Source organism: Pogona vitticeps, chromosome 5 (genome assembly GCF_051106095.1).
Source record: "Pogona vitticeps strain Pit_001003342236 chromosome 5, PviZW2.1, whole genome shotgun sequence".
Lineage (NCBI taxonomy): Eukaryota > Metazoa > Chordata > Lepidosauria > Squamata > Agamidae > Pogona > Pogona vitticeps.
Genome location: NC_135787.1, coordinates 146,346,939 through 146,372,752, shown reverse-complemented (window position 1 = coordinate 146,372,752; position 25,814 = coordinate 146,346,939). Strand labels below are relative to the sequence as shown.

Genomic DNA, 25,814 nt, shown 5'->3' with positions numbered 1-25,814 from the left:
TCAGACTTATTTTCAAGATCTTCACTAGATCACCAAACTAATCATAGAGATCTTCCCCTATAATTTCCCACCTATTCCTTAGTCAAATAAAAGAAAAGATAGAAACAGGTAAAGAATAGAAAGCCCAAAAGCTTGTCCCTCTCATATCAGATGACTTCACAATAGTAAGAATGGGCTATCATTTGCTGCTAACAGTAATAACCAGCTTGCAGAATGCAGCCACTTGTACAAGTAGAGGTAAAGAAGGTAAAGGTTCCCCTTGACATTTTTAGTCCAGTCGTGTCCGACTCTAGGGGGCGGTGCTCATCCCATTTTTCAAGCCATAGAGCCAGCACTTGTTTGAAGATAGTTTCCATTGTCACGTGGCCAGCATGACTAGGGAGAGCCATTTTACCTTCCCACCGAGGTGGTACCTATTTATCTACTTGCATTTACATGTTTTCGAACTGCTAGGTTGGCGAGGAGCTGGGACAAAGCAACAGGAGCTCACTGCGTCTGGTGGATTCGATCTTACGACTGCTGGTCTTCTGACCCTGCAGCACAGGTTTCTGTGGTTTAGCCCACAATGCCACCATGTCCCATGGTACTAGTAGAGACCTAGTACTAAAGAAAGGGATCCAACATAAATCCCTTCTTTAGTGGGCTTTATAAGAAATGATGAGTTGTTATATCCTGTTATTCCCCTTATTCTGGCAGTATTTCTTAAATCGGCTGACCAGGCAAGTGATGTGAGGCTAGCTAAGTTTCACATTTTTGAGCATCTTTATGTATAAACACCACAAAAAATTTAGGATCAACTCATTATGAAGAAATAATACTTTGTTAAAAAGCAGAACACCATGACCATTGCAAAATTTGAAATATTTAGCTTATTCTGCAGCTCCAATGAGATACTGGACAGTGTTTGAACTGATAGGGAAAATGGATTATTTCCTCCTTCTAGCCCCAATATTTTTAGGTTTTGGGTGCTGTCACTCAACTGTGATGGGCATTTCTAGACTCTGAGCCATTCTTTAACCAGAGACAGATCCAGACAAAGCCAGACATACAGCTGCCAATTTCACTGTGGTTCTCTCTGGTTAAAGATTGGCACTCCTGGTGGCAGAGTCTAGAAATGCCTGTCACAGTTGAGCTTCTCCAGAAAGATCTTAGATATTCCACAGTACTGAAGGAAACTTATCAGTTATTTAACTGAAGTCTTTGCAAACATCTCAGCACCAAAAACCTAAAGATATTGGGGGTGGAAGGAGGAAATAATCACATTTTCCCTATCAGTTCAGACACTATCCAGTATTCCATTGGAGCTATTTACTGTAAAGGTAAAGGTTCCCCTTGACAATTTTTTTTTGTCCAGTCGTGTTCGACTCTAGGGGGCGGTGCTCATCCCCGTTTCCAAGCCGTAGAGCCAGCGTTTTGTCCAAAGACAATCTTCCGTGGTCAAATGGCCAGTGCGGCTTAGACACGGAACGCTGTTACTTTCCCACCGAGGTAGTCCCTATTTATCTACTCGCATTTTGCATGCTTTCGAACCGGTAGGTTGGAGGGAGCTGGGACAAGCGACGGGCACTCACTCCGTCATGTGGATTCGATCTTACGACTGCTGGTCTTCTGACCCTGCAGCACAGGCTTCTGCGGTTTAGCCCGCAGCGCCACCACGTCTCTTACTGTAGAGTAGGCTAAATATTACACATTTTGCAATGTTTTCCAGTGTCACAATAAGGGATCATACTCCATGCAGAACATCATCTCATGAGGTGGAGCAACTCAGGCTTTGCCCCAATCACCCATCTGGTGGGACAAAACTTTAGAGAGCATCAGAATTCTGAGAGGAATCTGTTGGTGGGTCTTTCTTAGGTAAACAAACAGAAACACCTTCTGGCTCTATTCACTCTCCTTTTTTGTGAAAGCATAAACTTTTTCTTTTGGGGTCACGCTACATTCTGTTCCTGTTCTCTTTCCTCATTCCCATGCCTCACAGCAGAGTGGATAAAAGATGGTGTCACATGTACCAAAACGTCACATGTACCAAAACGTCTTTTGCCACATGTACCAAAACGTCTAATGTACATCTTCCTGCCTTATACCTGCTAACCACAGTGGCCTTTCTTCTATCAGGATACAGCATTCTTATTTTTTTAAAAAAGAGAGAGATACAAATAATGTATTCTCAAAGGCTTTCATCACCGGCATCTAATGGTTGTTGTGGGTTATGTGGACTCTTTGGCCATGTTCTGAAGGTTGTTCTTCCTAACATTTCGCCAGTCTCTGCGGCTGGCATCGTCAGAGGACAGGAGTCAGAACTCTGTCTGTGCTATCCTTAAGTGCAGTTTGTTTGGATAGTTGAGTATTTATAGCTGTGCGGTCAGCTTTTGTCCTTTTCAGGAGATGGGTGATTGTGGTGATCAGCATGTTTTTTTGTTGTGGGTGTATTGTTGTGATAAGAGGGAGAGATTATCTGTCACTGTGATTGATGGGTGTCATTAGCTGGTCTTTTGTGTGCAGTGATCACCGGTCCTTGTAGCTCGGTAGACTTCGCTGACCTTTTACAGGCTGTATAATATAAATACTTAACTATCCAAACAAACTGCACCAGAGTACAGACACAGTTCTGACTCCTGTCCTCTGACGGTGGCCGGCCACAGAGACTGGTGAAACGTTAGGAAGAACAACCTTCAGAACATGGCCAAAGAGCCCGAAAAGCCCACAACAACCATCAAACACAAATATTCCTCTCTCCCAGGCAGGTTATAATCTCCTGCTTTGCTTCCAATATTGTGATTTTTTCCTCAGCTACTGATGATTATCTAGCTATTTCAGATAATACTAGCCCGCATCAGGCAGAAATTCATTGAACTCACACATACATATTAGCCACACCCAACATTTGCAATACACTCACTAGTATCTACGAGTATAATTGATGTTGCTATTAACTTTTTGTGTGTTTGCACTTAAGCCCTCTTGGCACTGGACATCATCCAACCCCACATTCATCCCCCTATCCATCCTGTCTGTATTTTGATTAGCATATAAATAAAGTAAAAGCAATTGCTCATGAATAGATACTGTTTTCAAATGAATTAGCTATATTCACAGCTTGATAATTTGATAGACTTTTTTGGAAGTATATGTAATAGTTGATCAGTGACTGTTCTGATACTAGCAACTGTTGGCTCCCCCATCCCCCCTGATATTACTAACGAACCTAAATACAAAGAATGAATGTGAAAGATGTATGGTTTAAGTAAAAAAATAAAAGCACAACAAAGAAAAAGAAACAGATTGATCAAAAGCATCGAGGCTAGTATCGGTATGACATGTAATGGTTTTGTAATTTGACTCAACCAACTTTTAAAGCCAAAATCATGTCTTACACCTTACACTAGAAAAGTGGGATGCTGTAATTTTCACATAAGGAAGATATATAACATTCCAAGATGCTAAGCTTGAAGGTATTGTCACTTGATGGTCTATTAAAGAACAAAAAGGAAAAGACACATAGGCTTGGTGATTGTCTCTTAGGAAGAAAATTTCATAATTTCTATTCTTGGGAATCCATTCAATTTTTCTTTGTCTGCTAGCTATGGAAAAAAAGTTCTCTTTATTTCCTTGTTTCTTTTCATTCAAACAGACTATGTCACTTCATCTGTGATGTAAGATTTAATAGTGAAAGTGAAAAATATAGCTATGAGAAACAGTATGTCTTGTTTATCAAATCAGTTTCTCGCTTACCCCAGAGTAATCCAAATGCATATAAATGAAATTCTAAGAGCACAATCCTATATATATATACAGTATGTATATGTATAGCATGTGTTTATATATATGGTGTGTGTGTGTGTATCTATCTACCTATCTACATACAGTATGTATGTATGTATGTATGTATGTATGTATGTATGTATGTATGTATGTGTGTGTGTGTGTGTGTGTGTGTGTGTGTGTGTGTGTGTATGTGCGTGCGTGCGTGCGTGCGTGCGTGCGTGCGTGTGTGTGTGTGTGTGTATGCATGCATGCATGCTGTATATAGGACTGCAGCCTAAAACATCTGACTGGTTGCTATGCCCATGTCAGAACAAAAATGGCTGGTGGTAGCAGATAGGGGCTATTAGTATTCTTCACACAGCCTGATTTTGCCACTTATGCCAACTTTAAGGAAGAGTACAAAAATCCCTTTTTAGACTAATATAGAGATTGTGCATGTTGGTGGTTTTAAAATTATAATATTGGACTGAGTATGGGCTAAATGTATTATTTTACATACTTGAAACATTTTACTGCACAGATTTTATCCTATCCCTGTCTTAGTTGTATTGAGTTATTTCATTTGTGAGATAAACATACAATTTTAGCCGCTTGAGAGTTCCTTAGTGTTCTACAGAATTTTCATGTTATTCCATAACTTTTTAAAAAATTATTAACACTCTTCTTTTCAAAACAACAAATCAAAACTGCCTTTGTTATTATTCATTTTTAAGATGCAGAAGCAAGGTTTAACACAACTAATCAATTTTCCAGGATCAACTGTGAAGAAACAGTTCAGGAAAACACATGAATGCTTTACGAGATTCCACTGGGAGGAAAGTTTATTTTTACCTGATTTGTTAGACACCCATATAATTGCCTCTGATGAGATGTGGCTCGTATTTCCTACTGCAATTGTTAATGGAATCTGCCACAAGTAGCTGCAAGACAAAGGAGGGGGATCTAAGAACAAAAATACTGAACTGGTTCTTCTCACTTAACAGCAATCAGGGATTACATCAAAGGAATCAAACAATTTCAGCAGCAGAGCAAGGATTTTGATTCTAACAAGTTAACTTTGCCTTTATAGTGAATTTGCTACTGGCAACAAAGCAATGAGAAAATCATTCATTTTTCCAAAGAGATACTGATGCCTTCTTTTACATGCTCTGATTACAGGATAGTTTCTGTTCAATTAAAGTTACAAAACAGAGAGGAATTACTTCCAATAGCAAGAAGAGTACAATTCAAATTAATATAAGGAGAATAGAGAATCAAACATAAGCATTTATTTTGGTTTAAGTGACAATATACATTTCTAGTAATTCTATTTTTAGTATCTTCTTAAAGCCTTCTGACAATACAATTTCATCCTCAAATGCTTGCAGCCTTGTATAGTTAGTGGTAACTCTATAAATCAAGTGTAAAATGATACAGTTTATACCCATTTTACACAGATGTACCATATTGGAGAAATCAAATGATTTGTTACAAGAATGACTTTTTACTGATTACCCTTTTTAATGTGAGATAGATCCTGCAGAATGAACTGTAAGCTCCATTCTCAGCTATAAAGATAAAAAGAAACTCACACATCTACAGCAGTTGTTCCTTTCAAAGTTGCTGCAAACTAAGTCTGACATATATTTTGATGCAGTTGGTGGTTACATCAACACTATGACTAGTATACTCGGGTTTAATGCTCATTTGGAAAGGCTTTCCCCAGATATGGCTCTGGTTAGTGTTTCTCATATTATAGGTCATGAATATAGAGTGCTACTCCACAAACATACACATACTGTACTGTACAGCCACAGAAGTTACAATTTCAGATTCAATTTGGTGGGGGCAAGGAGAAAAAGGTTTTAGGAGGCTGAAGGCAGGATTCTCAGCAAGGTTCAAAGGCTCATTTTAAATACATTCAAAATGAAATTGAAAAAAGTAATGTATTTTCATTCTATTTGTTGAGATTACTCTTATACTGCATGGTAACTGCAACATACTATCAAAGGTCAAACAATAGCAACTGATTTGCGTCTTCTGTGTGTGCAATAAGTACAAAGATCCATCTGGCTGTGTTTCACAAAAGTGACCTTTTCAATGGACACTGCACTGCCTAGATGCAGGTGCTTCTGAGAATAAGAAGTCATGGAAATTGGGAATTTTTCATCCCTGGCGCAAATGATGCTACTGTACTTCTAATGTGCCCCTTCTTCTTTCAAAATATTCTTATGCCCTGGATCATACTTGGCACTAAACTTCCGCCAACGTAATTCCTATAGGCCAACATAAATCCAACAGGTCCCTTCCCGTCTCTTGCTCTACCTGAGAATGTAGGAATATTTAGATTGGCAATCTGTCTGGGAATGATGGGAGTTAAAGGTCAGTTTCTGAGAAGACAATGAGTTACAGAATCTAGAGGCAGATTTCCCAGCCTTCTTGTAATGCTGTAATAGACGTGGCATTTGCAGGGCAAAATCAGGCCAAGCGAGACAATATCTAATCTGTTCTTTTTTAACTAACCAATTTTTTAAACTCTAGTAGTACAAATAAAACTTTTAAAAATATAGGGGAAGAAGAGAAAATGCAATCAGAAGACAGAGAAGGCTGGGATGGGATGAAATATAATGAAAAAATATGTGGAAAGGGTTCCTCCTCCCACCCATTGATATTACCTATAAATGATATGGCCAACCTACATTCTCCAAGCAAGCACAAGTTTGGGGGTGGCGGAAAATGTTTTGTTAAATTAAATTGTTGTTCTACGCTGAGTGACAGAAATCTGATTTGTTGTGATGATTTTTTGAGCATTAGCACAGCTAAGGAGAAACTGATTAACCCTGCTGTGGGGAAATGTTCTCAAAAGGAGAAATAACCCTTCCAGACTTTGACTCTTTGCCACTAAAAGGGAAATATATGACCATATTATTCACATGTGCCCTGCCCTCCCTGCCAAATGGAAAGGATAATGACAAGCCAAGTAGGATTCACAGAAAAGAAGCAATGCTATTAAATTTATTGGGAGGTCAGTGGCTTTAGATTATTAGGAAGGTCTGAAAGAGCTAACTAGTCAGTATATTAAAATACAAAGCAGTAAAAAAGGAGACATGATCACATATTGGTATGACTGGCCTTTTATTATGCCTGAAATTCAGAACATGGTAATGTGTTTAAACTTCATTGATTATATTGGATTCCAGCCCATCTTTTATTGCTACTTCAAGATAAAGTACAATGTAACAGATTTTAAATTGCATCTAATTATATGATAAAATGTGTACCACTGTTCTAAATTTACATTAAAGTAAATTTTACTTTTTTAAAAAGATGCTTATTGTGACACCTGAATAAGAAATAGATCTGCAGTAATGTACATACTCGAGTATACCAGCTTCCATGCTGACTATAAACAATGGTTGGGGAAGCTGTGAGTAGTTCTGCATTTTCTGACAGATGGCCATCACACATATGCCTCTTTTCTTTTTTTCTTGTCTTTTTACTCTAATTAGTATATTATACTGCACTGTGACATGGGGTCAGGAGCAATCTTGTGCTCCACGATCTGCCAGCAGTAGTCCCTGACAGACACTGCAACACAACAGATATACTTAAGAATGGCAGACAGAAGGGCCAAAATGGGATGCGTGTGATGTGGCATAGGGGAGAAGTACACCTATACAGTATTCTTTGCATCTGAAGACCACAACTTCATTCCCATCCACAACAGAATTTTGCAGCAGCCCCTAATCTGAAGCCAGGAATTTCAGCCCAATTAATGCCAACATGACAAGGGAAGAAGAATATGGTATAATGCTATATTCAATTACAGCACACTCCTACTAGTACACATAAACCCCATACAGAGACACCATGATTTATATGACAAGAGATATGGCACTGTGCTCCTTTCTCCCTAGTCCCATTCCATATATGTCTCAAGCTCACACTGGAAAAAAATTGATAGAAAACAATGGAGCATGGGCAATTTGCATGCAAAGGAACACCTTGGTTGCACAGCATGGATAGGAACTTCAGCACACTGCTAACACTTCTCTTCCTAGAACTTTTTCAGGCCCTGTGCCTCAGGACTTCAGACACAGACACCCAACAGCAACTCACACCCCACAATTTCTCTGTTGGAGATGCCAGAATGTAACAGTCCACATAGGCAAGCAAGGGAAGGGGAGGCACTTGCTGTAAAGCATAACTGCTGTGATGGTTTATTAGTGGCCTTGCCTTTGCTGCAGGGGACTACTATGTCCTATCTAAATATATTTCTCAAAAATGGAGAGGAGCATCCCCCATACTAAAGGGAGGAGAATATCCTTGTAAACAACTAAGCCTCTTTTTTTGGCCGAAGGCTTGCCATTATTCCCAACAATTGCCACTGCTGCTGAATATCCATGAGTACCTACAGAATCACAGACACAGTAAGCAGAAGAGTCAATACACAGTGTGTGGCTGCATCTTGCCCAAAAAACCAATGTGAGTACAGATTTCGATAGTTTTTTCCCCTCAAGATCTTAACCCCTTTCTATAATATTCTATGAGGACTGTGGTGCTCCTAGCTCTGCTCCTGGGAATTATGGCATATGGGTGCTATCGTAGAGTGTGTGTTTAAACTGAGATGTGTGCTTAGGATGAGTCCCCAGCATTGTGACTTCATTTACCCTTTCTATGCCTGTGCAGCATGTGGGTGGTTTCACATAGAACCTGTTTGGGGGTTTGAAATCCTTCCTCCTGACTGCATTGACATGATGGTACATCCCAATGAGGAATTTTACAGCTCTGTAAAATTCTTTACCGCCAGAAGCAAGGTCTTCCTGATGCAAAGCAAAGCATAAACATATACTGCAAAGCCAGGACTGGATTTCAACAATCCATGTAGTCTTCCAAGTACTTTAATAAAGCAGAAAACATCTTAATTTTGGCCAAGCCACATAGTTTGTACAATCTATGAATGCCATGGTTATGTGCAAAATTAAATGCAAGTACGCTTTCCAAAGTCCCAGAAAATTCTTCGCCATCCTGACTAGAAAGGTGAAGAATGTTGCATTTCCTTATACTTTCCCACAAGGATGAAACAAGTAAAAATTTACACCTCTAAATAAAACAACTGCTGTAATCTGAATAACTCATAAAAACATGTGCCAGTAGAAGAAGGAGTAAACAGAGTTTTTACAAGAGACGGAAGTAAGTAATTGGATCCCTCAAATATCTGCAGTTGACTCAGAAGCCAGATAAACAAGGAAGTAATCAGGTTTGTAGATGTTACCACTACATTACGGAAATTGATGAAACCTCAAATGGGCCGTGTACACCCCCTCAAATGACCCAATCTGCGCAAACACATAACAAATAGTGAATCAAGTTTCAATGCAAAGTACACAGGGGGGCATATTGGAGGAAATTCTGATGTCACCTGTATGTATATGTATCCCTATTGAGATCATAGTGATATGATTGAGAGAGAGAGAACTTGCTAAGTCAAGATGGGTACCTAAATGAAAGTAGGAATGAAAAATAAATGTATCCAGTAAAGTCACCAGAAGTAGATTGAATAAAAATATGGAGATTCTGGGATAGGTTTCTGGCAAAGCAACCGTTGTAACCAATCTAGTAATACAAACCTCACAGGGTGAATAATGTGAATTGCTATTAATCAGTTTGCATTTAGACTTGCATCTCTCATAAATTTTATCAATAGCTATTATGAATCATTAAGAAATATTACAACTTCACTAAGGTTAGATTTTTCAGTTCAGTGATAGCATCAATTCTTGAAAACAAAACAGTGCAAATGAAACAGAAACAAGTATCAGCAATTTCAAAAGATTCATTGTATGGCATTCTAACAAATGCAATTCATTTAGTAGTCCTTGTCATCTCTACCTAGTTTTTGAAAATCAATTAGCTTCTGCAAATAAATTATTTATTACAGTTATTTAAAAAACAGATTAGAAAAATACAGTATTAAAATCTGTGTTAGAACAGCTTTGCTATTTAGTTCCACTTAATTATATTGTAACCAGTTTTTCTATAACTGATCAGTACTTTTGTCCTAATCTATAAATATTATTACCCTAATGTTGCTATAGGTGAAGGTATTTCAGTTGTGATATTCCAGATATAACAACTAGTTCCTCTGTATGCTCAATACCTAATATTTGCAGAAAAGGTACTCACCTTGTTTCCCCGAAAATAAGACCTAACCTGAAAATAAGCCCTAGTATGATTTTTCAGGATGCTCATAATATAAGCCCTACCCCAAAAATAAGCCCTAGTTAAGTGAAACCCTGCCCTCCACCATTGTGCAGCAACCAGAAAATGACATGACTGTATTTGAATAAATGTAGATTGTTGTACGTGAAAAAATAAAACATCCCCTGAAAATAAGCCCTAATGCATTTTTGGAGCAAAAATTAATATAAGCCCCTCTCTTATTTTTGGGGAAACACGGTAGCTAGTTCAATAGGATTCAGATTACCACTGTACAGTAGTGTAGATGGATAAAGGCATCTGCAGCTCAGCCAAAAGGCTGCATGCATGCCCCAAGCTTTCTTGCTAAGTTGAAATTGCTTTTTCCTTTGAAATTATTATTCTCACCAATCTTTCCCCTTGCTTTTTATTGAAGCTGCTCTATTTTTCACTCTTCCCAATTTCCTTCTTACTGCAAAGCGATTTTCTTCTAATTTTTCTGCTTATTAGAGCACATAGCCGTAGCCCTACTTATTATAACCACTTCAATAAATATGACTCTTCAATAGTCAGTGACATAAAATTCTAACATACATAAAAAGGGGAGTGGGTTATAATGAATACCATTGATCTGTTTGAATCAAAAATAGTGACATCCTTTATAAATAACATTAGAAGTCATGAAGGATTCCTAAATTGGGGTCTTGGGTCTTTTTTTAGATTTTAAAACTTCAAGAGAGGGGATTTCAAATAAGAGAGAGGCAGAGAGAGAAAATAAGACAGGGAGGGATAGGGAGAGAAAACCAAGATGGTGTTTGCACATTTATTATTTTTCATCAAACAGATTAAAAAAGTAATAAAACTAGAATTCAGTTACTTGCTAAGCTTTTATATCTTTTTCGTCCTGGTGGCAGGTGTTTAAAACAAATAATCCTCCATAAAGAAGTTTTGTTTTACACAAATGATGCTTTTTCTTTTGAAACAAAGTTTCTAGATCAGTGAGCCCGAACCCTGGGGAACCCCGTTGTTTACTACGATTCCTAGAAGCCTTCACCAGCAGATGTGTTGGTTGGGGTTTCTGGGAGATATAGTCTAGGAACATTTGGGTTCCACAAGGTTGGGAGCTACTGTTCTCGATAATGCAGAAGCAGCAGGAAAGCAATCCAGATGCTTGGATTGAAGTGTAGATAAAGTCAGCTCTACCTCTTCTCTAACTTCTGCTATGGTGCCTGGATGCAATCTTGGGCTGGATTTAGTTGACCAAACTGCACATGACCGCTGGTCAGCTGATGCCCACTAATCAAAAACTCCATAGGTTCTTACAGAGAGTGAGCTCCATTTTTTACTTAGGACACTTCAGGAATAGTTTATATGTATGTTATACGAAAGTATCTTAAACATTTCCATGAAAAATAAGTTCCTAGGCATACAAGGAATCTCTATCTGGACTGGAAAGGGAAACTTTCATTCTAATACAAATTGATCTAATTCATCTTCCTAAAACCGAAATAATTTTCTTGTAGCTTTTGCACTTCTGCAGATTTGACAATGCAGTTGTGTAACAAAAGTGTGTGCAAAAACAATATAGTAAGAAAAATTTTATATGCAGCTCCCTCAATTTATGCATTGTATGTGCACAGTTCTAACACTCAAAGGTACCCATTAGAAGAAATGCAAACAGAAATACAGTGGTGCCTCGGTTTACGAAGGCCTCGGTTAACGTAATTTGGCATTCCGGCTTATTTGATCTTTTTTCTTTATTTTTTTCTTTATTTTTTAAAATTCTTTCCCATCTTGTAGAATTTGTCGTTTAATGTAATAATTTTGGTGTTATATTTATTTGTCATTTTTATGTATGTATTTGGAAGCCGCCTAGAGTGGTCGCAAGACCAGATAGGTGGGATATTAAATAAATAAATAAATAAATAAATAAATAAATAAATAAATAAATAAATAAATAAATAAATAAATAAATAAATAAATAAATAAATAAATAAATAAATTTATTTTTGTTTACAAAGCAAAATCCATTGAAAATAATGCCTTGGTTTACAGGCTTTTTTTCAGAGTATGAAGAAAGTTTCCCCAGGATGAATTGTGTCTGAAGGCTTGTAGCACTGCCCCCTGTTCCTATAGCAATCCGTGTTTCAGTTTACGACATTTCCACATTACGTAATGTCCCGTAGAACATATTAAAGTCATAAACTGAGGTACGCCTGTATGCATTTTTGCTTTTTAAAAAGAAAAATCTACCAACTGATGCAGAAATCAAGATGGAATGAATGTGTGCTTCATTAAGCTGAAAGTTATGGAAAGAAAGAAAGAAAAAGTAGCGCTGACAATCCCTAATCAGGACTGCTTTCTTAACAAATAATACAAATAGACATAGAGACAAAAAGGCTTTCTCAAAACACTATCAGTACAGAAAAACATAACTGACAGAAAAATGGCTAGAAAAACCTAGTGAGTATATACAAACATAATAGCATTCTGGTTTATTATATACATTACTAGTTGACCAGTGCCATATTAAATATGACCTGAGATAGTGGATAAGATGTTGAATAAATTATAACCTGTTCATGACACAACAAATGCCAAGGATTCACTGGCTGAAATCCTGTTGCTTAATATAATAAATAAGACTACAGTGGACAGATTGAATCCATGGGGATTTGGTGAGTCAGCTCCTCCATAAATTCCATAGAGTCTAATGGGCCTACTCTAACTGCAACTTACTGTGCTTAAATAAATTACAACCAGAGTAGGCCCATTTGAATCAATGGAACTTACAGAAGGGTTGACTCATCAAATCCCCATTGATTCAATGTACCTATTCTAGTCAACTTACTACACTAAACAACAGGATTCTAGTCCCTGAATATATTTGGTCAATTTTTAAAAAAAGAATTAGGTATCAGGAGAAAAAAAAGTACACAAAAAGCAAAATAAACATACATGTTCATGAAGGAATCCTAGCAACAAATCACAGGAACATCATCATCCTCACCAAATCACAGGAACATATGTACAGATAATACAGATCCAGCCCGTTATGCTGTCTAACCCTGTACTGTTAATTGTGATTGGCAGCATCTTCCCAGGGCTTCAGACAGAATTGTTTCCTAGTACTACTGAAGATTCTGGGGATGAACCTGAGACTTTCTGCATACACAGCATGTGCTCAACCATTCTGGATGGCCCTTTCATTCACATTAGTTTGATAAATTTAGGAAGAAATCATTTTCAGCTGGTATATTTAGATGATAACCTACAGTGCATTGATGAATGGCAAAGATTAACATCTGGACATGGTCTAAGTATACATGATACAGCTAACTTCCTAACATTATGTGGGCCTAGATCTGGTCACCAGCTAGAGTTTCTTGATGGGGAAAAAGTGGGATATAAATTGACTTAAGAAACCAACAAGTTAAAATACAAAGCAAGTAGCTAATAACAGGGTTGCGCAGACATCCCAACAAAACTCTAATGGGTTTAAGTTTTATTAAAATGAGATAATATACGGTAGCTACACCAAAGGAAGAAATTACTGTTATTATTTAACCTTCATACTGCATCCAGCTTTAAAGGGTATGATGACTCCTGAAAATGGTTGTGTTATAAAATATATATGCATATTGTTTTCTTTCACAGAAACCAGCTTTATATAGAATGTTGTAGGTGACATATTATATTACCTTACAGCACACAAAACACATCCTGTTTTCAGTCCTTACCTACTATCCAACACATGCAGTGGCAACATGTTTTATGAGACTCAACATGATAAATGATTTGTGAAAGACATGCCAAAAAAAAGCAGAAAGCCCTAAATTTATCAAAAATTTGTAATGTCGTCTATTTATTGAAAAAATAATAGGAACTCTAAAAAAGGACAGAACTGAATAAATACAGGCTGGTTATCACATTTCCTAAACACAGAATCTACAGCTGTGATATTCCAAAAGACTGGGCATTAAATCTAGAACTGTGATTTCAAATTACTAGCATTTGTAGGTCACAGCTGAAGTATATCAGGTACAAATATATGTATATACGACTAAAAATGCAGAAGCACATGTAGCAGAAGATTCATAAGTGATAGTGGTTGAAATTAAAACAAAGTAATGATAATTTCTACAGGCTTCCACTGACAAGAAATCCTACTTGAACCACAGCATCCCAGCATTTTAATAAATGCAGACATATTCAAAAAGATGGCACACCCCAATTTTGGTAATCAACTGCCTAAATAAGCTAATTAATGGATTTATCACTTACATATCTCTGCAAAGCTTAGTAGACCTTCAGTAATGAAACACCAAGAAATCTTTCTTGTCCTTGAGCTAATGATGAACTGTCCTTACTACTGTGCTATCCCATTAGTATAAGTTAACACATGGTAAACTAACTGGGATACAATACAAGAATGGATTATTGACATTCTGAATTATAAGGCCTTAAGATACATGCAGAAATATGCATTTTTATATCTCTATCTATGTAGAAATGTGCAGATTTAAGAGGAAATATAAATTAAAAATTAAATGCTGGAAATGTTTAGACTTTTGTTATTTTCTCAGTTTTCTAATATAACATCTCCAAATAATCTAGCAGACAATATTTATTCAAACAGTATTACTTAATATCAATAGCCATAGTTCTTCATTCAACCATTTACGTGAATATTTCTGTTTACAAAATAATTGCACTATGACAACTGAAAATTGCAGTACTTATACCAGGACAAATACATACCTGTTGTTTCCAAGACCAGCATCTTTGGCTTTAATGCCAAGATCATAAACAAAGTGTTCTTGGGAGATTCCCACAATATTGTCTGAAGTTTCATTTCCCATGATGGTGATAACAGGATAACCCATCTGAAGAGTCCATTGATCCATTACTACTTGGATATTCACAAATTTTCCAACTTTGCGAAGTGTCTTCAAACAAAACACAATATAAAACTGATTTAATATACAGGTAATATACTTCCAATATTTCCCTACCTTTTAGAGATAAAGTGATCATCGTTGTAATATTATGAAGAACAATGGTACAGAAATTCATATAATGTGCTCTATGCAGATGTATTAGAATGTTTTAAAAGAAGCTGTTCCATCTTAAAGTCTCTTATAAAACAAACTAATGCAACTGCTTTAAACAAACTTTAAGATTTCAAAAACACATCAAAAACTTTCAAGACAGGATGCATGATTAAAATAGCTCCAAGACATAATATGCTTATATTCCCTTATACTCAGTTTCAACTAAAAAAACCCAAAAAATCTAGTAACAAGTGAAGCTCCAAACAATTATATCTCTATATATTTTACTTCAACATCAGAAACTGACAAGAAACAAGAGCAGCAAACTTGACTACTGGATTTAGATTAAATATTAAACAGAACTAAATAGTATATATAAAGAAAACCAACATTAAAAAATAGTAGCTCTGCCCTTTGGGGATATATGAGAAGGGTTTTTTAATGGCTTCTGACATCAGAGCTATTCAGAATCATCACCTGCTCTAGGGGAAGTGGCCTTTAGCAGGCCAAATCATAAGCTGCTTTTCTAAACACTTCAAGAACATATTGGCATGTAATTTTCCAGTTAGCCTAAAGTAACAACCATCCTCATCTCTTAGGTACATTAAATTCCTTTACCTCTGAAAGAGTGTTCCATAGGTCATTTCTAGCAGCATTGCCATACTTGTGAATGGTTAAATAATCCTAGAAAACACATACAAAACATTTGATATTACACAACAGTGAAGATATGCTGAGCCAGCCTATGGACAGTCATTGATAATAGCAATTAAAATATGTGCTTTCGGTATTTTGTACATATATTTTCAATATAAATTAGAACACAAATTTTTCTGAAAGCAGTTTTCAATATGTAAACAAAGAGAGCATTAAATGATGCTGAAGTACTTCCACACTAAAATTTTTCCCCTCTCTAATTCATTCTGTCTTACATTTTTGAAATATTCTTCAGACATTTGTACCAATTCAGTATCTGCTTCCAGTAAATCCTGGCATTGATGGGAAAGTTTCCAGAGATAAGCAGCACTTACTATTTTAGTAGACGCTTCTGTGGTTAATGTCAAGAACCCACATATGTACCTATTTAAAGAAGAGGAGGTTTGTTCAAACCACAGCCTTACCTCTGATCAGGTTTTGTGGGCATCTGTCTTTCCTTCAGATTAAACAGAAATATATAATGCTATCAAACTGTGCTCTATTTATTCTATTTTGAAGCCTTTCCCAAGAATAGGGTTCCTTAAGGAACAATAACAGTTGTTCCACCTATGTGTGCCTCCTGCCATGTTCTAAGATCAGCCAAATGTCTTTCACAGAATGTAATCAAAATATTGTACAATCCAATTATAATAGTAATCAAGTTCATTGATATTTAAGCAGTTTTTTTGTACTCTCACCCTCAACAGAAGGGCAGGAAATCTTAGGATGGGTGCTACAGAACTGGGTATTGAGTGAGATATTGCCCTGGACTGGTCTTGCTCAATGTTCTTGAACTCCATAAACAGGAAGTGAGAAACCTGTGGCCCTCCAGACATTGTTAGATTTTAGTGCCCATCAATCCCACCGAATATGACAAATGGTCAGAGATTATGGGATCTGCCATTCAATGAATCTTTTTTTTTGGGGGGGGGGAACAGATCTCAGCCCTGCCATAAGGTCTCCTAAATCAGTTCTACAAAATGATAATGGTTTAAACTTAGACATAAAATCAAAACACATTGAAATGCATTCCATTTATCAAGTAGGACACAGATTTGTCTTGCATCTTGATGCTCATCGTCTTCACTTTGGATAAACAGTAACAGACAAGCTCTCATACATAACAAAATGATAAACATGGGGAAACGGTCTTGATTGTATTTTCCATCCTATATGTGAACTAGGTATTCCACTAATAATTATCATTTACAAAGCAAATTTTCTGATGTAGAAACTGTAAGTATTTGGGACTGATTTAGCCTTCTGTCTGCCAACTCACTGTAAAAGAAGCAGGAACTCCCATATAATCACAGGTTAGAAAAGCTAAAAGAGAACACTGACTCACTTAACTACAATGTATAGCTTTAACAATGTCACGAAAGTGAGTGTTGGAAAAGACAAGCGCATATGTATGTGCTCCTCCAACATATAACGCTGCTAGCTCTCTAAAAATAAACTACCATAGAAGTCTGTACGACATTCAGTGTATTAGTCAGGAGGTGAACTTCTGAAATAATTTTTAAAACTATAACATTTAATCAAACTGAAGTACCAAAGTCAGCCTTATTTCTCTCATACAGGACACCACAATTAATTTTGATCCCACAGTGGCACTAAAGCTTAGATTGTGGAGCTATGTCAAAATTTATCTGTCTAAAGCAATAATGTTTTACCCCATCCTCACACTCTCAACTGCACAAGTTACTTTTCTGTGATGAGCTGCGCCTGAGAGGGCAGAACCAGGAAGCTGGCACTCGAACTTGAATCCAGATTCTACATTGATGATTGTAGTAGGGATTCTTCTTCAGGAAGTGCATTTTAGATGAAACAAATGTTACACAGCCCTGAGGAATCAAATCAGTGTATAATTTGAAGTCTTTAATGAACAATGGCACAGTTAAAAGCCAGATGTGTTCTGGAATTTACAATGAACAACAGAGAAAAAATAATTTCAAATGGGAGGGTGAGAATCTGCCTTAAAAAATTAACTTTGATATTACACCATCATACAACCAGGATCCCATGGAAATTCCATATTTTATGCTCACACATTTACTACCAGTAATGTTCTATGCATTTTCAGAGCCATAAGTATGTCAGGCTGCTGCATTTATGGGGACATAGTAGATTTCATAATCTTCAATATGCCACAAGACTATTTAATGTTGTATGGATAACCAATTCCAGTTTTTCTTCTAAATACAGTGGTACCTCACAAGATGGTTACCCCTCAAAACAATGAATCCGCATGATGACGACGTTTTGAGGCAGCCATTTTGCTTTGCAAAACAGTGATTCCTATGGGGGAATTTAGATGGATGACAATTTGGTCGCGGAGAGTTTTTTCGCAACACGACGATTTAGAACAGCTGATTGGCGGTTTGCAAAATGGCTTCCCTAGGGGCAATCCTCACAAAGCAGGTGTTTGGGGGCCTGTTTTTTGCAAGGCAGCGATTAAAAACAGTTGATTGGCTGTTCGCAAAGCGGCTTTCCTATGGCCGATCCTTGCTATACGACGACAATTCTTCCCCACTGGAACGCATTAAACAGGTTTCAATGCATTCCAATGGGGAAATGCTTTTCGCTAGACAATGATTTCACTAAACAGCAATTTCAGTGGAACAGATTATCATCGTCTAGCAAGGCACCACTGTATGGCATTACTGACGTATTTAAACAATGCATCTTTCTTAACTCTAAATATATTTGAATCATCCTCTACTATGCCAAAGTAAGAAAGAACAGGTCTTGAAACACATGATTCCTCCCTCCCAAATCCCAATAGATCACAGTGCCTCTTAGGAATTTATAAAATTCAGTCATGAAGCTAACAAGAGCTCATAAACAACATAAACAGGTATTTCACTTCTATAATTACAATTCCCCTGATGCTGGCACAATCCTGAGCTATATATTTTACCCTGTTTTACCACCCACAAGTACGAAGAAGATTCTACATTTACTCTATCCAGGGAATTAATTATTCTTAGCGGTCTTCTTTGGCTATATTATAGTTTATTTTAATTTTGCATGGTAATTGTTTCTAACAAACAGAAAATGTTTCTGCATTTAGCTTTTCCTTTACAACACATACATTGGATTCTTGGATCCCCCTTAAATTTCAGAATGTGTCATTTTAGTAAAAAATTCTGAAGCTATATAAAGGAAAAAAAGACATAACACTTGAAATAAATTGCAAGCTATAAAACAATGATACAAAACATTATTCATTGTAAGACATAATATTTTGTACTATTCAGCTACTCTAGGGCTAGATTGATTGTTCCATACACTGCCTTTCACAATGAGTGGCTTGCAAAATGAGCAATTGTATGATTGTGATTCTTGCTTCTCAGTTTCTGCCTGGCAGTGCATAAGGACAGTATAATGAAAGAAACATGGATGTCTCCTACCATCAATTGCAGTTCAAATGTCTTTCAGTTGGAAAAGTAAGCATGCAAACAGTGCAATCTTCAAAACTCAACTTAGCAAAGCAGGCACTTTGGACATTGGCTCTGTGAGCACATGCAACCACATGACACATTTTGTTTAGTCTATAGTTGAGACAATATTCTTTTTTTACATTCTGTTTGACAATTTCTTCAGAAAGTCTATTACTCCAGCAAGAAGTGTGGAATAGCAGAAAGCAATCAACTCAGATTACAGTATGAAATCTTTTGAGAAGAATGGGCACAGCTAAGTTAACAAATACTTCAAACAAACAAAAAACATTTCTCCAGAACAGAAAAAGTAATTCTTCTATTATTCAAACCAAAGTGCTATTGTGCCTTAATGCATTAATATGCATTAATACACAATGCTATTGTGTATTAATGAATAAAAATAGAACAGGGCATATCTAGCTCATATGATGTCTTCTTTGAGTCACTTTCATTATATGAAATAAAAGCAAAACGCATTGGGATGCTTGTACCTCACAATGAAGCACAATTTATTATCATATGCATGAACAAAACCAAACTATGTATTTGCGAAGGCTTTCACAGCCGAGATCTAATGGTTGTTGTGGGTTTTTCGGGCTCTTTGGCCATGTTCTGAAGGTTGTTCTTCCTAACATTTTGCCAGTCTCTGTGGCCGGCATCTTCAGAGGACAGCACTCTGTGCTCTGGTGTAGTTGGCTTGGGAGTGGAGTATTTATGGTTGTGAGATAGACTTTTCTCCTATTCAGGAGATGGGTGATTAGTGTGTCTTGTTGTGGGTGTATTGTTGTGATAAGGAGAAGAGATTATCTGTCACTATGATTGATGGGTGTCATTAGCTGATCTTTTGTGTGTAGTGATCCCCGGTCCTTGTAGCTGGGTAGAGGTTGTTGACCTTTTGCACGCTGTATTTTTCAGAGCTGGAAGCAAAGTTTTGTTGAGTTTCAAACTTTCCCCTTTTTTGTTGAAGTTCTGCTGGTGCTTGTGGATTTCAATGGCTTCCCTGTGCAGTCTGACATAATGATTATTGGTGTTGTCCAGTATTTCAGTATCTTGAAATAGAATTTCATGCCCAGCTTGTTTTAGGGCATGTTTTTTCTGGTTGTTTTAGTCTGCAGTGTCTCTCATGTTCTTTGATTCTGGTGTGGATGTTTCGTTTTGGGGTTCCAATGTATACCTGGCCACAACTGCAAGGTATCTAGTATACTTCTGCAGTGGTGAGGGGGTCCCTTCTGTCCTTTGCTGACTGTAACATTTCTTGCATTTTTGTGGTGGGCTTGAATACTGTTTGAAGGTTGTGTTTTTTCAAAAGTTTCCCCATGCGGTCTGTGGCCCCTTTGATGTATGGCAGAAATACTTTATTTGTGTGTGGCTGTTTTCTTCTTCAGTTTGGTGTTGTTTTCTTGGTTTGATAGCTCTTCGGATTTCATTTTCGGAGTAGCCATTTGCCTGTAGAGCCCAATTCAGATGGTTGAGTTCAGTGCTGAGAAACTGAGCTTCACAGTTCCGATTTGCATGGTCTACCAGTGTTTTGATTATGCCTCTTGTTTTGCTGTGGGTGGTGGTTGGAATTTTTGTGCAAATCGGAACTGTGAAACCACAGGAGCCATCAAACTAAGAAAACAACACCACACTGAAGAAGAAAAATAATTTGGCCATGGTATTAATGTTTCCATCAATTGTATGAGAATGGTTAAATACTCCCAGGGACGGGCACTTGAGTTGCAAGACTCGCTGTAAAGTCAGACTTAAGTCACACTGGTGACTCGACTTGGACTCAGTTGTTGTTTTTTTTATGACTTGGACTTCACTTGCAACTTGGAGCCCATCCATCACTCCATTTTTTCCTGGGGGAGGGAATGCCTTCTTTTAATCAAGACTCAGACTTGGGGCTTGGGACTTGATACCAAATATTCAGACTTGGAACTTGGTACCAAAGACTCAAACATGGACTTGGATCCAAGGACTTGACAACATCTCTGGATCCTGGTACTATAAAACTGCTCTGATTAACTGCATCTCATTAAGTTTATGACGTGAGGGGATAAAGACTTGTTTTATTTTAACTAGTGCTAGGTACCATAAGGAATTTATTTTACACAAAATTTAAAAAACATTAAGTAATACTGACTATTCTGAGCTTTGAAACCGTATGCTTTTTCATTCCTTAGGGTGACTTTTACCTTTGAGTCTTTGTTCCAGTTGTATAACCAAGTAGTTCTTTGTTGTAAAGCAACATAACTGATCCAACTGGGAAATCAAGCCCTTGGAGTCCCATATTAATTAAAATTCCACCAAACCTCCAGAGCTCTGAATTGTAAAAGATCTCTAGTTGAGAAATGATTAAGTTGTAAAGAAATAAACCAAGTAATATATGTAATTCCTGCTCCAGTTATTTAGAAAAGATTGTTACAAACAGCCACCAGTCTAGAAACACATTATCTTTCCAATATATTTATTAAGATCATCATTAGTTTTACGAAGAATAAATAAATAAATATGCAATTCATTCCTGGTAATAATTTAAAATCTCAAGCTTTCTAAATCTCTACTGTTGATTAATTAACTGGATCAGAGACTAAAGGAACAATGTAGTAGCTTGGTATCTGTAACAAAAAACATGTTCTATATTGCTTGGATGATTTCCCTTCCAGTGATACACCACGTTTGGGACAGGTGGGTGGGGTATCTGTCCTAAATTTAAAGGCAGCTAGATTAAATCATACTACATGTATACATGTGAGACTGTTAAATCTCCTGAACTCTCTTCTAATGGCTTTTATTTCCAAAAATGAAGCCAATAAGTATTTCTCTCAAACTTTCAGTCTTTTTTCTGAAACTGATAATTTTTTGAAATGAAATAATGACTCAAGATACAACATTCATTTTCATGGTTGCAATGGATAAGAATCTCAACATCTGCTACCTTCCCTTATTTGAGCAAACAGCTGGCTGTTCAGATTCTGAACCATTCTGATTTCCATGTATTTCTAAGTATTGTTGATAGTTTGCAGAAATATTGTTCTGGCCATTAACAGATTAAGAAAATTTGCATTGCTGTTGGTTCTAGAACAGTGTCTCCCAGGTTTGGATCCCAGATATTCTTGGACCACAACTCCCAGAAACCCTAGGCAGCACAGCTAGTGGTGAAGGCTTCTGGGAGTTTTAGTCCAAGAACATTTGGGGACGCAAGGTTGGGAACCATTGTTCTAGAGGGCTTTATACCTGCTTACAAGGTTAAAGCCACCCCACCCAGGAAACCAGTTCTTTTCTCTCTCCCCCCCCCCAAAAAAAATAAAGCTCACTTTGCAGCCTTTTCTATGTTTTATTATCATTCTCTCATTCTGGAACATTTCTTACAGGTCCAACAGAGGCAGGGATTGAACCCTGCTAGCCTGCATTCTATTAGATGGGGACACGAACTGACAGAGGCAATACACTAGAAACTGACATAGCAGTTCAAGAATCCATTGATGGGTCAGAAAAAAACTTTATAAAGAATCAGTTGAAGAGAATGGGCTATGGTTCAAATGTTTCTAAATCAATGCACCAGGCATGGAAACAAGAAACATTTGAACTCTTAACACGGGCAAATATGATTTATCGGGCACTATAAAAACCTGCTGCTGCGAGATTTCTGGCAGCAATGTGATAATTGAAGGGGAATATCTAGTTGTAACAGGAGACTTCAACTATCCTGACATTTATTGGAAGTCCATCTCTGCAAAGAATAGAAGGTCCAGCAAATTTCCCACTTGCTTGTGTGGCAATTTCATCTTCTAAAAAGTATGAGAACTGAAATAATAAAGGAAATACCTATCCTGGATCTCCTCCTCACTAACAGGGAAGAATTGATCAATGGCGGTGAGAACTTTAGGTGGAAATGACTATGAGCTCCTGAAATCCTTCATACAGAGGAAAGTGAAAGACGAGTGTAATGCAACAAGAAAACTGATTTCAATGAACCTATGGAAAGTCTGCGTGAGAACTGAATCTAAGAGATCTAAATTATATAAATTTCAACTAAATACAAGGTTTTAGGTTGAATTTTCTGGAAGTACTATTCGACAAGAGAGGGAACAAGCTTTCGAAGGTGGTGAATCCTCCTTCATGGGTATTTTTAAAACCATGAATGGATGGTCACCTCTTAGGGATACTTTAGCTGTGTATTTTCTACTTCAGCAGGATAACAGAGCAGATAACCCTTGAGACCCTTCCAGATCTATAGTGCTATGTTCAAAATTCTGCAAATTAAGCCCACAGAAGTGTGATGTCACTAATGGTGACTTTCCATAATTAAAGATTTCCCCTTCACTCTTGCAGCTAGTACAGCTCATAAGTAATCCACTTCATTGTATGGAAGTTGTAGGACAGAAGGAAGAAGTCTTTCTTGCTAAAAAAACATTACTACCAGATGATGTAACCAGTAGGGAAGATATTTCAGCAATTAAATATTCCCTTCTGCCAGAGTTCTGGCAGCTTCAACACAATGAAACTGATTAGTTGCCAGTTAGACATGATAGAGAAGGAGAAAGTTGTTAATTACTAACAATCTCCTCTTGTGATGTCATTACCCTTCCTCATGTATAACTTATACAACAGAATTTCGGTCTGTGACTCAATAACAAAGATTCAATTCACCTCAACCATGCTATCTTTTGTCTTTAAAATATTGATTTCCCTGTAACATAGCTGTACGTATTTGATGAATTGTGCTTTCAAATAATCACATGAAAATAAAGACCTGCTATATTGTACAGCAGTCACTTAAACTATTATCACTTCAAAGAACCTTTCTGTCACTTACCTGCTTCCTGTTTCCAAAATTACATTGACAGCTAGTCCCTATCCATACTGCCATCTCAAGTTCTAGAATCTAGATGGATACCTCAAAAATTATCATGGAACAAACAGCATGATTCTGTGTGCACAACAATGCAGAATAATTTGTTAAAAGATGGATCAGCCTCACAATTTTGGAAACTTAAAGAATCTTTTGTCACAACGATCAAAGACTAAAATGAACTAACTACAAGAGAAAAAGTACCATTCAAGTCAACAACACATTATTTAACTATCTTCTGAGATACAAAAACATACTATAATATGTTCACCCACCTCCTGGGCCAGCTGTCAAAAACATCCTGTCTCCTCAAGACACCATCCTAGCAAATCTGGCTTCCTGTAGCATAACAATGGCCCAAAGATACTCATAATTAGAAATGGGGACAAATAAAAAAATTGGCGATTCGTTTGATCCATTATTCATCAAGGTTAATGGATCAACAAATACAAATATACGAATATTTTTTAACGAATTGATGGATCAATCTGTCAATTCATCTGCATTTTAAACTGCTATAAGAATGGACCCTAAGCACCTAGAGACACCAAATGTGCAGGGAAGCTTCCTCCAATGATTTTCTACAAATCCTGAAAATCTGGTGAACATTGGATCAAGGGCCCCTGAGTTATATAGTCACAAACACCCCCCCCCCAGGAAAGCTGCCCCCAGGTACCTAGAGACTCCAGAATCACAATGGAGCTTCCTATGTTTTTCCCCAACATGCCTGACAACTTTGGTGAAAATTGGATATCGGACATCCAAGTTATTCACCCACAAACTGGGTCCCCACAGGAGAGTTTACCACATGGCACAAAAGCCCATTCTGCCTACCGGCCTCAGATCAACTGATCAGAATCCGATAGGCAACCACCTCACACACACAGACAGCCACCCCAACAGCTTACCCCCACACCCCCTTCCTTTCCCTACCTTAGCCCCCACCCCACTCCCACCAACACCCCCTTACCTTAATAGCTGCTGCCAAAATCTCCATCAGGCCTTCGCAGCCACAGCGTGTAAAACGGGACACTGACTGCCCTTTGCAAAGATGGTGGCTTTGTCTTTGTTTAAGGTAGGCAAGCTGCAACTGCCATCTTTGCAAAGGGAAGCCTGGATTCCCTTCAGGCATGCTAAGGGAATCCAGGCTGCGCTTTGCAAAGATGGCAGCTGCAGCTTGCCTACCTTAAACAAAGCCAAAGCCACCATCTTTGCAAAGGGTAGCCAGTCTCCATTTTTACATGCATGGCTCTAAGGCCAGAAGACCTCAGCGGCAGCAATTAAAGTAAGAAGGTGTTGGTGGGGGTGGCGTGGCATGGGGCCTAAGGCAGAGAAAGGAAGGGGGTGGGGTAGGCTGTGATATTGGGTGGCAGTGTGAGATGGTGGCTGCCTTTCTGCCACCAATCAGCTGATTGGCAGCCGGTAGGCAGAATGGTTTTTTAAAAAAAATACGAAGAACTAATAAAAGCGGGTAAATATTCGTCACTTTGAATTCTTGGCAGTCTCTGGAACCCACAAATGCGGATCAATGAATATTTAACAAATTGGCTATATTTGTCAGAAAAAGCGATCCGTTTTCATATTCGTCCCCATCTCTACTCATAATTTTCAGAAATGGGGCTCATATCAATAAAAGGACAATACTCTGTAGTTCAATTCACTGTAAGGTGCAAAGGGGAGGTTCCTACTGTGTAATCTAACTACAATTAAGGGGGCTTTCAAAAACTAAAACAGAGGAAAGGAACTTTTGTTCAGCCCAATATATAGAAAGAAATCAGGAGGAAAGAAAGTACTGAAGCTGTGCTTAATTATGGTTCTCCTAATATTTTTATATCTTCT

At 37.5% G+C, this 25,814-nt stretch overlaps 1 protein-coding gene across 1 annotated transcript in view; it reads right to left on the bottom strand.

The window, feature by feature from the left end:
• Positions 1 to 25,814, bottom strand: part of TRHDE (thyrotropin releasing hormone degrading enzyme) — a 277,072-nt gene that overhangs the window by 62,358 nt on the left and 188,900 nt on the right. Inside the window, exons 8-10 of the mRNA XM_073000372.2 lie at positions 15,615 to 15,680; positions 14,704 to 14,891; positions 4,597 to 4,685 (exon numbers count right to left, since the gene is read on the bottom strand). Coding sequence (XP_072856473.2) covers positions 4,597 to 4,685; positions 14,704 to 14,891; positions 15,615 to 15,680 — 343 coding nt within the window. The remainder of the gene's footprint in view (positions 1 to 4,596; positions 4,686 to 14,703; positions 14,892 to 15,614; positions 15,681 to 25,814) is intronic.